General features: G+C 46.1%; 1 protein-coding gene across 4 annotated transcripts in view; it reads right to left on the reverse strand.

The window, feature by feature from the left end:
* The window catches only part of AGPAT4 (1-acylglycerol-3-phosphate O-acyltransferase 4), a 130,301-nt gene extending 116,053 nt beyond the window's left edge, over positions 1-14,248 (reverse strand). The window contains exon 1 of one of the 4 annotated variants that reach the window (XM_061130133.1): positions 14,037-14,248. In XM_061130133.1, coding sequence (XP_060986116.1) covers positions 14,037-14,067 — 31 coding nt within the window. In that variant the 5' untranslated portion in view covers positions 14,068-14,248. Of the gene's footprint in view, positions 1-410; positions 491-13,358; positions 13,585-14,036 lie in introns of those variants that run through there. The other 3 variants (XM_061130134.1, XM_061130132.1, XM_061130135.1) reach the window with 3 other exon arrangements.
* Positions 14,249-14,614: the final 366 nt, after the last annotated feature.

Raw genomic sequence — 14,614 nt, forward strand, 5'->3', positions numbered from 1 at the left:
TAGACTTCAGCAGGAAGCATTCCTGAGGCACCAGGCTAGGTGGGGCAGGGTGGGCTGGTCAGGGGCTCCCTGTCCCGTGTTCCCACAGGTCTCTGCACCCTCCTGCCAGCGGGTTAACAACGATCCACTTCACTTTCCGTCTTGTCCTCCAGGCAGTGACCCTGTCTGGTGCCTCTGGGCACCCGCAGTGCCCCGCCCACATCAGGCTGGACACGTGGGTTCAGCAATGCTGTAGGATGATTCTGGAATTGCCTGGGGTGCGGGAGTAAGACTCCCCCCCACCACCCCAACAACTCCAGTCCATCTTTCTGGTCCCGAAAGGGAAGAAGGAGACGGGCAGACACAAGGGACAAGACAGCGACTGGACAAATCTCGTGGGCCCCAGGTGTGGGGCTGGGAGCGGGCCTTACCTGAAGCGGGGCAGGTCTGGGAACAGCAGGGACGGTGGTCTCCAATCCAGGGGGCGGCGCGGGAGACCAGAGACTAGAGACTAGAAGAGAGGGAGGGATTTGAAGCACCCACGTCACTGAGGGTGCTCAGAGAGCAGGGATCACCAGAGAGGTCAGGGCGTGGAGCATCTGGAGGCCCAGGAAATGGGGTAAAAGGGCAGATCCCAACAGAGGTGAGCTCACTTATGCTGAGCAGCTCAAAATTCTTTCTACAGATATGTTAATCTGTCCCACCCAGAGTTCAGGCCACCTGACCAGGGGTGAGTGTTAGTCACTCAAGTCACTATTTGCAAGCCCGTGGACTGTAGCCCACCAGGCTCCTCTGTCCGTGGGACTTCCCAGGAAAGAAGACTGGAGTAGGTTGCCACTTCCTTCTCTAGGGGATCTTCCTGAGACAGGAACTGAACCCAGGTCTCCTGTATTGCAGGCAGATTCTTTATCTTCTGTACCGCCAGGGAAGCCCAAGGGTCTCCCTACACAGAGTTCTGAGAAGTGCTATTGGCCCACCCAGCCCCGCCCAGCTGCCTTCCAGCAACCTGGGTTTAAAAGGTGACTCTGCTGTGGTGTGTCAGAGAAAAGACACTAAACCCGGAATACTTCCAGTTACACGGCTGCCTTTTACTTGGCATGCATGCATGCTCAGTCATGTCTGACTCTTGCGACTCTTGGACTGTAGCCTGCCAGGCTCCTCTGCCATGGGATTCTCCCAGCAAGAATACTGGAGCAGGTTGCCATTTCTTCCTCCAGGGGATCTTCCCAACCGAGGGGTCAAACCCATATCTCCTGCATTGGCAGGTGAATTCTTTACCACTGAGCCACCAGGGAAGACTTTCACTTATTCTATTATTATTTTCCGGTTCATATCTGTTAATTTCAGTAAATGAATTGCACCTTTGTTTGGACTCATCTTGGTAAACCTGGGAAGTAGAGGTTAGCCCAGAGGGACAAGAATGCTTGGATCGGGAAGTCAACCATGTGGGTCAGTCGTGGGAATTTCCTAAAGCAGTGGTCCTTAACTGCAGGTGCCTTCACCCTTCCAGGGGACAGCTGGCAAAGTCTGGAGCATTTCCAGCTGTCACAACTGGGAAAGGGGCAGCAGCTAGCAGGTGGAGGCCAGGAACGCTGCTGAACGTCCTACAAAGCACAGGCTGCCCCAAAACGTCAATAGTGCTGAGATGAAGTGTGTGTCTTTGTTGCTAAGTCATGTCCAACTCTTTGTGACCCCATGGACTGCAGCAGGCCAGGCCTCCCTGTCCTTCACTCTCTCCCAGAATTTGCTCAAACTCATGTCCATTGAGTCAGTGACTTTCCCCTCTTTTTGCTGACATGAAGAACTCAATCTGGAAGGACCTGGCTGGAAGGCATCAGATTAGGAAAGTCTGATCCCAGGTCTCTTGTGCCCACCTCTTTTTCTAGGCTACGGCATCCACTCAGTCTGTGCTAGAAACTTTGATGAGAAGTCCCCAGTGTGGTCATAAGGCTAAAACTGCTCCCGCAGGCAGGGAGCTAGGTATGAGCAGAGAAACAGGGGTGGGGGCTAGGTGGCAGGAAATCACACATCTTGTAAACAGCGGCGGTCCATAAGCAGACAGAGGAAAGCAGAAACCTTCAGACTGATAGGAAACCACACATTTTCGGTGATAAGGGCCCCAGTAGCAGGCAAAGAAAGGTGGGGAGAGGCGAGAATATTTTGAGTCCAAAAACTTTTTGCTCAGTGTGGTATTATAGTAAGACGAGCCTTCAGATAAGAAGAACGCATCGAAAACTCCAGTACCACGACACTTCTGATCACACGGGAACAAAATCCCTCCTTCCCTCAGGAAAGTGGAGCTGGGATGAAAAAGCAGGGAAGTCGGCCCCTAAACTCCTTCCCCAGTGACTTCCACCCCTTCGTGTGAACACCCCCCATAACCTGCTTCCCAAAGATGCCTGCTTCCCTTCCTCACCATTAGCTCTCAGAGGGAGAGTGGATCCTTGCTAAAATAAACTCTCCCTTTCCTCTCTTAACCTCCCTGCTTTGCTTCTGAATTCTTTCACAACAAAGAAAGAGCCTCAAATTCACCTGCAACAGAACTGCAAGGAATTGCCTCTAACATAACAGCATCTGAAAAGAGTGACTGCTAGGAAGCAGTAACAGGATTAAGGAAGGAGGTCGGGATAACAGAGCAAGAGATTCCAGAGATGGGCCTCAAAGAATGATAACATTTGGGAAGGCAGCTGCTCACCATACCTCCTTTCAACTTACTCTTCGCCACAGCAGAAGAGAGAGGTTGTTTTCGTTCTCAACCTCAACCATGAGGAGATGCTCTCAGTTATTCACCATCGAGAATAACGCCAGGGAGCTCAAACCAGTGCTCCGTGACAATCTAGTCGACCAATAGTGTCCGACTCTGCGACCCCACGGACTGCAGCACGCCAGGCTTCCCTGTCTATCACCATCTCCCGAAGTTTGCTCAAACTCATGTCCATTGAGTCCGTGATGCCATCCAACCATCTCATCCTCTGTCGCCCCCCTTCTCCTCCTGCCTTCAATCTTTCCCAGCATCAGTCTTTCCCATCAATCTTTCCAATAAGAGAGAGAGGAGGGGAGGAACGAGAAGGTGCCCAGTAGGAGGTTTCAGATGTTGCTTTTGATGGTGTGTGGACGGCTTCTGCATCCTGGGAGGAAGCGCTAGGAAAGGACAGACTCTTTAAAATTTCATCAGCCTGGGTTAACCTCTGCCCACAGAGAGGTGACAGCCAGGAGGGAGACGGGGAAAAAGACCAACCTTCTCTCAATTCATTTCTCTCATTCACTTGTTAAAGTTTGTCCAAGATAAGCGCTGGCGGTATCTTTGCAGATAATTCTCTGCCTTTAGACTCGCTCATAGATTGATTCGTTGACAATCAACAACAGATACGCTGACTCCATCTACCCACAGCCTTGGGAGTCACCAAGAGCAGGCATAGCAGGTATCCTAAGAGCAACTTTGTGGCAAAGTTCAATCCTTGATTAAAAATTGGTTCTGATAGTATCTTCAGGGTTTTCTATGTGTAATATCATGTCACCTGCAATGAGAGATTTACTTCTTCTTTTCCAATCTGGATTCCTGTTATTTCTTTCTCTTCTCTGATTGCCATACCTATGATTTCCAGAATTACATTGAGTAATAGTGGCGAAAGTGGGCACCCTTGTCTTGTTCCTCATCTTAGAGGAGATGCTCTCAGTTATTCACCATTGAGAATAATGCCAGAGAGCTCAAACCAGTGCTCTGACAATCTAGAGGGGTGGAATGGGGTGGGATGTGGGAGGGAGGTTCAGGAGGGAGGAGACATATGTATACCTATGGCTGATTCACATTGATGTGTGGCAGAAACCAACACTATATTGTAAAGCAAATATCCTCCAACTAAAAATGAGTAAATTAAAAAAAATAATGTTTATACTTCCCTGGTGGTCCAGCGGCTCAGACTCCCCTCTCCCAATGCAGGGGCCCGGGTTCAATCCCTGGTCAGGGAACTAAAACCCATATGCTGCAATAAAAAGATTCTGCTTGCCACAGGTAAATAAATAAATTTAAAATAAAAATGATGTTTAAGTTGACTATATGTTGAGTTCAGTTCAGTCACTCAGTCGTGCATAAAATTTTTTTAATTGGTTCTGAGCACAGTTCATATTTAATCTAAAGTATGAACTACAATGTCACTCAGATATTTTAACCATAGGGCCTGTTCCCTTCCTCCACTGTACCCCCTCTGTGGCTAAACCACAACAAAACAAAGTTTCCTCAGTCAGTCAGTTCAGTCGCTCAGTCGTGTCTGACTCTTTGCGACCCCATGGACTGCAGCATGCCAGGCTTCCCTGTCCATCACCAACTCCCAGACCTTGCTCAAACTCATGTCCATGGAATTGGTGATGCCATCCAACCATCTCATCCTCTGTCATCCCCTTCTCCTCCTGCCTTCAATCTTTCCCAGCATCAGGGTCATTTCCAAGGAGTCAGTTCTTCACATCAGGTGGCCAAAGTATTGCAGTTTCAGTTTCAGCATGAGTGCTTCCAATGAATATTCAGGACTGATTTCCTTTAGGATGGACTGGTTGGATCTCCTTGCAGTCCAAGGGACTCTCAGGAGGCTTCTCCAACACCACAGTTCAGAAGCATCAATTCTTTGGTGCTCACCTTTCTTTGGAGAAGGAAATGGCAACCCACTCCAGTATTCTTGCCTGGAAAATCCCATGGATGGAGGAACCTGGTAGGCTACAGTCCACGGGGTCACAATGAGTCAGACACGACTGAGTGACTTCACTTCACTTTCTTTATGGTCCAACTCTCACATCCATACATGACTACTGGAAAAACCATAGCTTTGACTAGATAGACGTCTGTTGGCAAAGCAATGTCTCTACTTTTTAATATACCCTCTAGGTTGGTCATAGCTTTTCTTCCAAAGAGCAAGCATCTTTTTAATGGCTGCATTAATTTAATGGCTGCAGTCACCAGCTGCAGTGATTTTGGAGCCCAAGAATATAAAGTCTGTCACTTTTTCCATTATTTCCTCATCTATTTGCCATGATGGGACCGGATGCTATGATCTTAGTTTTTTGAATGTTGAGTTTTAAGCCAGTTTTTCACTCTCCTCTTTCACTTTCATCAAGAGGCTCTTAGCTCCTCTTGGCTTTCTGCCATAAGGGTGGTGTCATCTGTGTATCTGAGGTTATTGATATTTCTACCTGAAATCTTGATTACAGCTTGAGCTTCATCCAGTCTGGCATTTCACATGATGTACTCTGCATATAAGCTAAATAAGCAGGGTGACAATATACAGTCTTGACGTACTCCTTTCCCAATTTGGAACCAGTCCATTGTTCCAGGTTAAAGTGTCTGCCTCCGACACAGGAGACCCGGGTTCGATCCCTGGGTCAGGAAGATCCCCTGGAGAAGAAAATGGCAACCCACTTCAGTATTCTGGCCTGGAGAATCCCATGGATGGAGAAGACTGGTAGGCTATAGTCCACGGGGTTGCACAGAGTCAGATATGACTGAGCGACTTCAGTTTCCATTGTTCCATGTCCAGTTCTAACAGTTGCTTCTTGACCTGCATACAGATTTCTCAGAAGCAGGTAAGGTGGTCTGGTATTCCCATCTCTTACAGAATTTTCCACAGTTTATTGTGATCCACACAGTCAAAGCCTTTGTCATAGTCAATAAAGCAGAAGCAGATTTTTTTTTTTTCTGGAACTCTCTTGCTTTTTTGATGATCCAATGGATGTTGGCAATTTGATCTCTGGTTCCTCTGCCTTTTCTAAATCCAGCTTGAACATCCGGAAGTTCTCAGTTCAGGTACTGTTGAAACCTCGCTTGGAGAAATTTGAGCTATTGTGAACTACTATAAGGCAATTATCCTTCAATTAAAAATGAATAAATTTTTTTTGCTATTGGGTGAGATGAGTGCAATTGTGCAACAGTTTGAACATTCTTTGGCATTGGCTTTCTTTGGGATTGGAATGAAAACTGACCTTTCCAGTCCTGTGGCCACTGCTGAGTTTTCCAAATTTGCTGGTATATTGAGTGCAGCACTTTCACAGCGTCATCTTTTAGGACTTGAAATATCTCAACTGGAATTCCATCACCTCCACTAACTTTGTTCGTGGTATGCTTCCTAAGGCCCACTTGACTTCACATTCCAGGATGTCTGGCTCTAGGTGAGTGATCACACCATCATGATTATCTGGGTTGTGAAGATCTTTTTTGTACAGTTCTTCTGTGTATTCTTGCCTCCTCTTCTTAATCTCTTCTGCTTCTGTTAGGTCCATACCATTTCTGTCCTTTATTGTGCCCATCTTTGCATGAAATGTTCCCTTGGTAGCTCCAATTTTCTTGAAGAGATCTCTAGTCTTTCCCATTCTATTATTTTCTTCTATTTCTTTGCATTGGTCACTGAGGAAGGTTTTCTTATCTCTCCTTGCTATTCTTTGGAACTCTGTATTCAGATGGGTATATCTTTCCTCTCCTCCTTTAACCACCTCTGTGGCTAAACCACAACAAAAGAACAAAGCTCCCTGAAAACTATTAAAGTAGCTTGTCTTAGAAGTACTGCTGTAAGTTCCCTCCTGCCTCAAGTTCTAAAATACTATTCTCTCTTCCAGAATTTCTGAAGCTCCTAAAACCTAGGATGAAAGTCCTGCAAGGGAAGGTCCACATGTAGAGAGCTGCTGAGAACTGCAGAAAGACTGTGTGTCTACATCCCAGGCACGGCTGGCCCTGCGCACAGATGCAAGACTGTGATGCCATTGAAATGGGGGATTGGTGGCAGGGAGCATGACCATAATCTTGAGTCCAATCTCAGTTCTGTTTCGGTTACTTACTATGATGTTAGGTGAGTAACATACTTGCTCTAATCTTTACTTTCTATAAAACAGAGAGTGGTAAGAGTTTTGACCTGCTCTGTCTGTTACGAGGACAAAGGGAATGAAGAAGTGTGAGGTCTGTGTAACTGACCAGCCCCCACGGTGCCCTCAGCCAGGTGGGCTGCTATAATTCTCACATGTACCCTACAATTTGGCCGGTCACCTCAGCATCTCTGATCGCTTCTGTAGGTTACCCTTCATCCCCCAGACTAAGGAATAATCTCCTGCAGGAAATTCAGTGTCAGGAAGTGTCCTTCCTACTGCAAAGGTCACAATGTGCCTCTGCTCTTGTAGGATCCCACATAGAAATGACCACGAAACAGCCATTCCGTGTAAGACCCAAGGTCAGAGGGGAGAGACCTGTGTCCACCAGTTATCTGGAACAAGTTCCTGCTAAAGGGAGAAGCTGACCTCATCTGCAATCAGAATAACAAAGAAGGGGAATCTGCTAAGTGTTTGCTCTGAAGGTCAGGCGGGCACCCGAGGGGGGGCGGGTTCCAGATGAACTTTGTTAGGTTGCCCATATAATTTCCTGCTGAAGGTAGAAATTACGAGGGGCCAAGCAATCCTGCTGAGAGGAGCTCCATGACAGCAGGAAATACAAACAGGAAGTGCTGCAACAAGGTTAAATACTTATTTAACATAATTTATTGGGGATATTTGGATTTAAGGTGTTGAAACCCGCTTGCTTTTGTAGAATGAGACACAAGCTTGCAATGCCTTATGGGAAATCTAATGACCGGGGGATTATCTAGGAAAGCGATGGGCATATAATTTCAATGCCACTGGGAGCTTGTCCTTTAAAATGTTCTATTTTGAGTCCATCTGGAGGGAGCCGTAAGTCCCATGGACGTCTACAAGGAACTCACTCTGAGGGAACTTTGAGAGATGATCTCACTCAGCCTGTGCTTTTCAGAAAGAGAATTTACAAGCCTGTTGTACATGGTGTCTCTGTGTCTGCAGGGTCAAAATCTCACTTCTTCCGTTTAGCTAGCCAACAAATGTTTACTGACATCAGACATATGCCCAACCAGTGAGGAAGACACAAGAAAAGTATAAGATGAACAGTCAACTGCTAAGCACTCTACCTCTCTGCCCAGAACAATCTACTTATAGAGCTGTCCAAATGAAAGAAGCATCTGGTGCCATCAGCCAATAAAAGCTTAAATCAAAAACAATATCCCCTGTATGTATCAGTTTAGTCGCTCAGTCCTGTTCAACTCTGTGTGACCCCATGGACTGTAGCACACGACATCACCAACTCCCAGAGCTTGTTCAAACTCATGTCCATCAAGTTGGTGATGCCATCCAACCTTCTCATCGTCTGTAGTCCCCTTCTCCTCCTGCCTTCAATCTTTCCCAGTCCCTGTCCCTATATGTATGTGTGTATGTATATATGTGAAGTGAAAGTTGCTTAGTCTTGTCCAACTCTGAGACCCCATGGTCTATACAGCCCATGGGATTCTCCAGGCCAGAATACTGGAGTGGGTAGCCTTTGCCTTCTCCAGGGGATTTTCCCAACCCAGAGACTGAACCCAGGTCTCCCACATTGCAGGCAGATTCTTTACCAACTGAGCTATCAGGGAAGAAAAATGGAATATTACTCAGCCATTCAAAAGAATGAAATGTTGCCATTTGCAGCAACATGACAGACCTAGACATTATCAAACCAAGTGAAGTAAATCAGGTGGAGAAAGACAAATATTATATGACATCACTTACATCTGGAATCTAAAAAATAAATAATATAAATCAATTTATTTACAAAACCGAAATAAGACTCGCAGGCATAGAAAAGAAACTTATAGCTACCAAAAGGGAAAGGGGAAGAGGAGGGATAAACTAGGAACATGAGATTCATAGATATACACTTACTCTCCATAAAATAGACAAAGAGTAAGGATTTGCTATATAGCCTGTGGATTTGTTTTCAATAATTTACAACAATCAGTAATGGAAAAGAATCTGAAGTTGTACACCTGAAACTAACACTATATTGTAAGTCAACTATGGTTTAATAATAATAGTAACGCCAATACTCCCTGGGGTTAGGGACTGTTTCTCCATCTTTCCCCCTGCTAGTTTCTGAGCTTCTTCAAGAAAGAAGTAGTTGCCTATTTATTGCCACATCCATAAAATATAGTGTCTGACACATGATACCAATATCATTTTTGAGTGAATGAATAAATGGATGGATGATATATGAATGAATGAGTGATGACTGAAAGGTAGAACCAAAGGTTAAAGGAAAAAGGAAAGCAAATGAGATTGGAGGAACAAAAACAAACACAAGTAGAAAATCTTTGTGGAAAAGTCTTAAAAAATAAAGGAAAACAGGTTAGACAGACTGCTCTATCATACCTTTCACCAAAAATTGCTCTTAAGGTATTCAGGCACTCAAAGAAAACAGAGATCAGCCAGCCACCATCTTGGGCTCCAAAATCACTGTGGACAGTGACTGCAACCACGAAATTAAAAGACGCTTACTCTTTAGAAGGAAAGTTATGACCAACCTAGACAGCATATTAAAAAGCAGAGACATGACTTTGCAACAAAGGTCCGTCTAGTCAAAGCTATGGTTTTTCCAGTAGTCATGTATGGATGTGAGAGTTGGACTATAAATAAAGCTGAGTGCCGAAGAAGTGATGCTTTTGAACTGTGGTGTTAGAGAAGACTCTTGAGAGTCCCTGGGACTGCAAGCAGATCCAACCAGTACATCCTAAAGGAGATCAGTCCTGGGTGTTCATTGGAAGGACTGATGTTAAAGCTGAAACTCCAAAATTTTGGCCACCTGATGCGAAAAGCCGACTCATTAGAAAAGACCCTGATGCTAGAAAAGGTTGAGGGCAGGAGGAGAAGGGGACGACAGAGGATGAGATGGTTGGATGGCATCACCAACTCAATGGACATGAGTTTGAGCAAACTCTGGGAAACAGTGAAAGACAGGCAAGCCTGGCGTGCTGCAGTCTGTGGAGTTGCAAAGAGTCTGATACAGTGTCTGAACAACAAGCTATTTACACATGACAAATGCACATAAATACTATGAAAACAGCAAGTTCATGATTTAAGCTTCCTCTTTCCCACCAGCTTAGCAGTGATCCTCCTTGGTTCCTACATGAAGCCAAATGTCCAAGTTACAAAGCTTTACAAACGGATTCTGCCCTGGGACGAAGATTCTTGAGTTAGAGTTGCTCAAACTCTATGGGATGTAGATGGTTTTTAAGCCAGGCTTGACTACATTTGAACATTGAGGTGTCCAAAACCATTCAGAACTATGAATACAGTGTTTTCCCACGCCCATGAGACCTTTTTTTAGAATACAGCAGACTGAACAAAATATAGTAAGTCTGCCCAATGCTCATTTGAGCGCCCCACAATTGAAAGCAACAGCAATGGTTAGCATTATTAGAATGATGTTGTGGGTGTGTGGGGGCTTACTTTCCCAAATTTCTTACTTCTTTTAAGTCTGGTTTAAGTCTAAACTTCACATCTTGGAGTTTCAACTCAAAAATAACTGGATTAGGAAGGATTGTTCATTCTATTTACAGGGACTCAGATGGTAAAGAATCTACTTGCAATGCAGAAGACCCAGGTTCAATCTCTTGGCCAGGAAGATCCCCTGGAGAAGGGAATGGCTACCCACTCCAGGATTCTTGCCTGGAGAATTCCATGGACAGAGGAGTCTGGCAGGTTATAGTCCATAGTGTTGCAAAGAGTTGGACACACCTGAGTGACTAACACTTTTTCACTTCTTCTACCAGTCTTGTTCTGAGTTAAACAAAATCCTATCCCTGAATTACTACCAGTTCTCTCCACACGGCCCATTTCCAGACTAAAGATGGACTTCTCCCTGCTTCGGACAAGAACCTTGACCGAGGAACCCTATTGCCCACCACCCATCCTTGTTACCTGGGACACCTTTGCCTCTTCCACTAGAATCATCTGTCTCCTCTCCTTCAAACCTTCAATGTCAACATCCTCATAATATTCTTCCCAGACTTATTGCATCTCACTTCTCTCTTGCCCCGCCTCCTCCTCTCCAGCTGTGTGCCTACATACGCAGGTTGTCACCAGTTTGGCAAATTTTAAACCTGAGACCACAGACCACCACTTCTATTTTCTTCACAAACTTAGAAGTGGTGGTTTGTGGACCATGCAATCCCAACAATGGTGAATGAATAACTCCAGCTTCACCAGTTCATCGCCTCCATCCAGCCTTTCAGGCGACCCAGAATTTGCTTTGCATCGATAGCTCCATTGACCTTCCCCAGGTCAAGAGTGTTTGCTCCATGGACCCACTGATCCTTCATTGACCCTACCCAGGTCAAAAGAGTGTTAATCAAGTTTTTAACTTCTACTCAGTCCAGTTACAGGACAGTGATTTCTCTCTCTCTCTCTCTCTCTTTTTTTGGCTGAAATTACAAACAATTCTTGCTACTTTTCCTTTGAACCCCATCCTACAAGGCTTTTTGCTGTGAAACTCCTACATTTGGATGCTCAGGAGCGCCCACATCACACCTGACTTACACACTGTCCATCTATTCTGCAGGCTCATGTGGTCCATCTGATGTGGTCAATCTATATCCGAGATCCGTGAGGACCATCTGCAGGCTGGTAAACAGTAGCCTAACCTGACTGCTTCCCACACTCTTTGCAAACCCACACGCCAACTATTTATACATATTAGCTTCGGCTTTTCAAAATGATCATCTTATTTTTTGGCGACACTTTTGTGTGCTTTATGCCTTTAAACCAGCTCTTTATTTAGTTCCGCTAGTTTTGTGTCATCCTATTTTTCAGATAACTTTTGTATCTGTAATACTTAAGACCTCTTGCCCTATGTTTTGTAGGTCATAGAAAAGAGCATGTTGTGAAAGGATCTTGGCAAGCAGAACCTCATTAAACCACCCCTTCCTCCTGCTTCCCCTGGGAGGGGAGGGGGTACTGGGAGGTTTCCAAGTGATGCTTTCGGCTTTCTAGCGGGAAGGCATTGTGAGGGCTAAGCCACTTTCACAAATCTTTATCCAAAACAACAGATAATTTTAAGACTCAAGGGTGATATTACTGTTGATCCATTCTATAAATCTTAATTTGGTAATTCAGGATACCCCTTAAAAGAATGGTGTCCGTTATCAAACGTCTCAGATGCACGGAATGAAAACTTGACTCCTACCTGTTAATAAGTCAGTTTGGACTCTGTCTGTTCAACAGATGGGTCACTTGATTTTAATTATATTTAACTTTGCCTGTTACTAGGTAGATGATACTTTTTTCTGTTTTATATTTTTCTTGAAAATCAACTCTTTTTCCCTCCATAGAGGATATTAAGCAGATTTTGTAGTCTTAACTTAGGGCTTGACTTGCCCCTGAAGTCCCTGCCCTGCTACCCACACACACACAATCACTCACATCACATGCACACCACAGACACTTCCTCCCTTATCTCAAGATACTTTTTTTTTCCAGCTGAGGATGCTTAACTAACAATCACAGATGAGTTCATTCTTTCCCAGTTTTGAAACAGAGGACCCTCACCTTAAGGGGAGGGGACAGCCCCTGATCCCTATCAGATGGATACCAGGAAAACCGAGAATCTTGCTGGTAGTTACCAATTGTTACTTTACCTGTTGAACTTAGATTGTGTGCTATGTAAGTTCAGACTAGAACAAAGACCCCTCTTTTAAACATTTAGACTCTTAAGCAAACCTGGGCAGAAAATAACATATCTGTCAGTGGATTCTCAAACACTCTCTAAAACTTTTCTCCAGGATCTCATCTCCTCTAAAGAAGTGCGTGCTACCCACCCACCCCCAACCTCTTTAGTTAGATCACGGATTTAACATCACGTCTTGAGAACAGTTTAGGTTTTCCAGAAAGACCAGAAACGGAAGACTTACATAAACATCAAATCACTGTTTTTCTAATTCCCAGATATGAGGGAAAAAATTTCATAGGCTGAAAATTAAGTAAATAAAGACGTAAGTATAAAAGCCTGTTTCCTTGACAACTCCCCTCCCCCAGCCCGCCTGTAATAGGGAAAAACCAAAACGGGGGGTGAGGAGGGGTAGCCACGAAGCCAGGCTGCCTCTGAGCAGCCCCGGGCGAGAACCCGCGCGCAGAGAGCCACCGACGCGGAGCAAACACAAATAAAGCGATGGGGAGAGGGGATACATTTGGTGTAGTCTTTTTGTGGTTGCCATAGAAACGCCAGAGACGGAAGAACATGTTGCCTGACACAAAAAGAGACCGATCGGTAACAGCAACCTTCGCCCCGGCTTCATCTATTGCAGAGAAAATTCTTTCACCCGAGGCGGGGAGGTGGAGGGGGGTGGGGGTGGGGGATGGCTGGACAGGGTGGGGGGGAAATGAACCCCAGCTCAGCAGCTCGGCATCCCTAGGCGCACAGACACGCTCCCCCCGGCTGAGCACAAAGAGATGGTCCTTGTGCGGCGGCAAAGCCCCTCCACGTTCCCGCGGTCGCCTCACTTCCTTCTCCGCCTTCGTCGCCTCCTCTCGCTTACCTACCCCTTCCAGAGGTTTTAGGGAAATCCAGCCAAGGAGAGAAATAACGAGGGAGAGACAGAGGGGCGCACACATCCGCCACGCCCAGAGGTGAAGCCGCCTGCAAACAGCACGAACCGCAGATACCTCCTTTCTGGCAGCCCTAGACACATGGACTTAGAGATCAGAAACTGAAAGGGAGCAGGCTGGGGTGCAGAAATTGCCACTAGTTTATAGGCGCTGTAAGACAGCCAACACTGGAAAGAAAAAAGCGAGACTCCACCCATGGGGTGGACCCTTCGGGAAAGGAAAAAAAAAAAAAAGTGGTCCTCAGCTGACGTCTCTCCCCACCCCATGTCACTTCCTTTTAAAGCTACAATTTAGCAGTTATGGGGAGGGAGAGACGAGCTGCCGTAACAGGAGTCCCTCCGCCTCCCCTTGCAATTAATGCAGGGAAATGCTTCGGCAGGCTTCACGTTTGCAGCCTCTGGCCGGAGAACCTGCCAGAATCGGAGACAAAGCCCGCTAGGTGGCCTTTTTCTTTCTCGCCCGCGCCTCCCAAATCCTGTTGCATCCTTGCGCCGACATGGCTCCTCCAACCTCAGCTCACACCGAGCCGGCCCCGGCTGGGCTGAGACCTGGAAACTGCCTCCTCTGGTGTTTGGTAAAAGACCCGCACTCTGCCATGCCCCCCTCACCTCTCACTGGTACGCGGCGCGGGAAGGACATTACGTGCCACTCGGAGGAGCCCCAAAGCACCTTCGACCAAATGACACTGAAAACTCCAGCGATCTGAGATGTGAAGAACTGGGGAAAAGAGGCTTGGAGGCCGATGAATTTTCTCCCCGCAAAGCAGCCGCCAGGGTTGATAGCCTGCGCGCGCCCGCACACCGGAACACATGCACGTGGCGTTCGCACCCAGCCTTAGGGTCTGGGCAGACCTCAACAATAAAATAGCGCCCTCATAACTTTGAAAGAGGGCGGGCCTGTTGGATCCCCGGAAATGCGAGGTCTCCAACAAGCCTAAAAAACTCTTTCAGCCTCCAAAGAGTTAAGGTGTGTGCCCTTCAAATGCTCTCTATTAGAACCACTGACACAAATAATATTTGGGTATTGAAGTATGATTCCTATGTTCACCCCCGTTCTTTAGATGTTTACAATCCACAGGGGAAAAAAATAAAATGTTCACAAATAACTAGACCATATTGCAGAATTACTAAGAGCTACCAAAGTGCTAAAAACAGGGTGCCATGAGAAAACAGAAAGGGAAAGAGCT

The sequence above is a fragment of the Dama dama genome, chromosome 26 (assembly GCF_033118175.1).
Source record: "Dama dama isolate Ldn47 chromosome 26, ASM3311817v1, whole genome shotgun sequence".
Taxonomy (NCBI): Eukaryota; Metazoa; Chordata; class Mammalia; order Artiodactyla; family Cervidae; genus Dama; species Dama dama.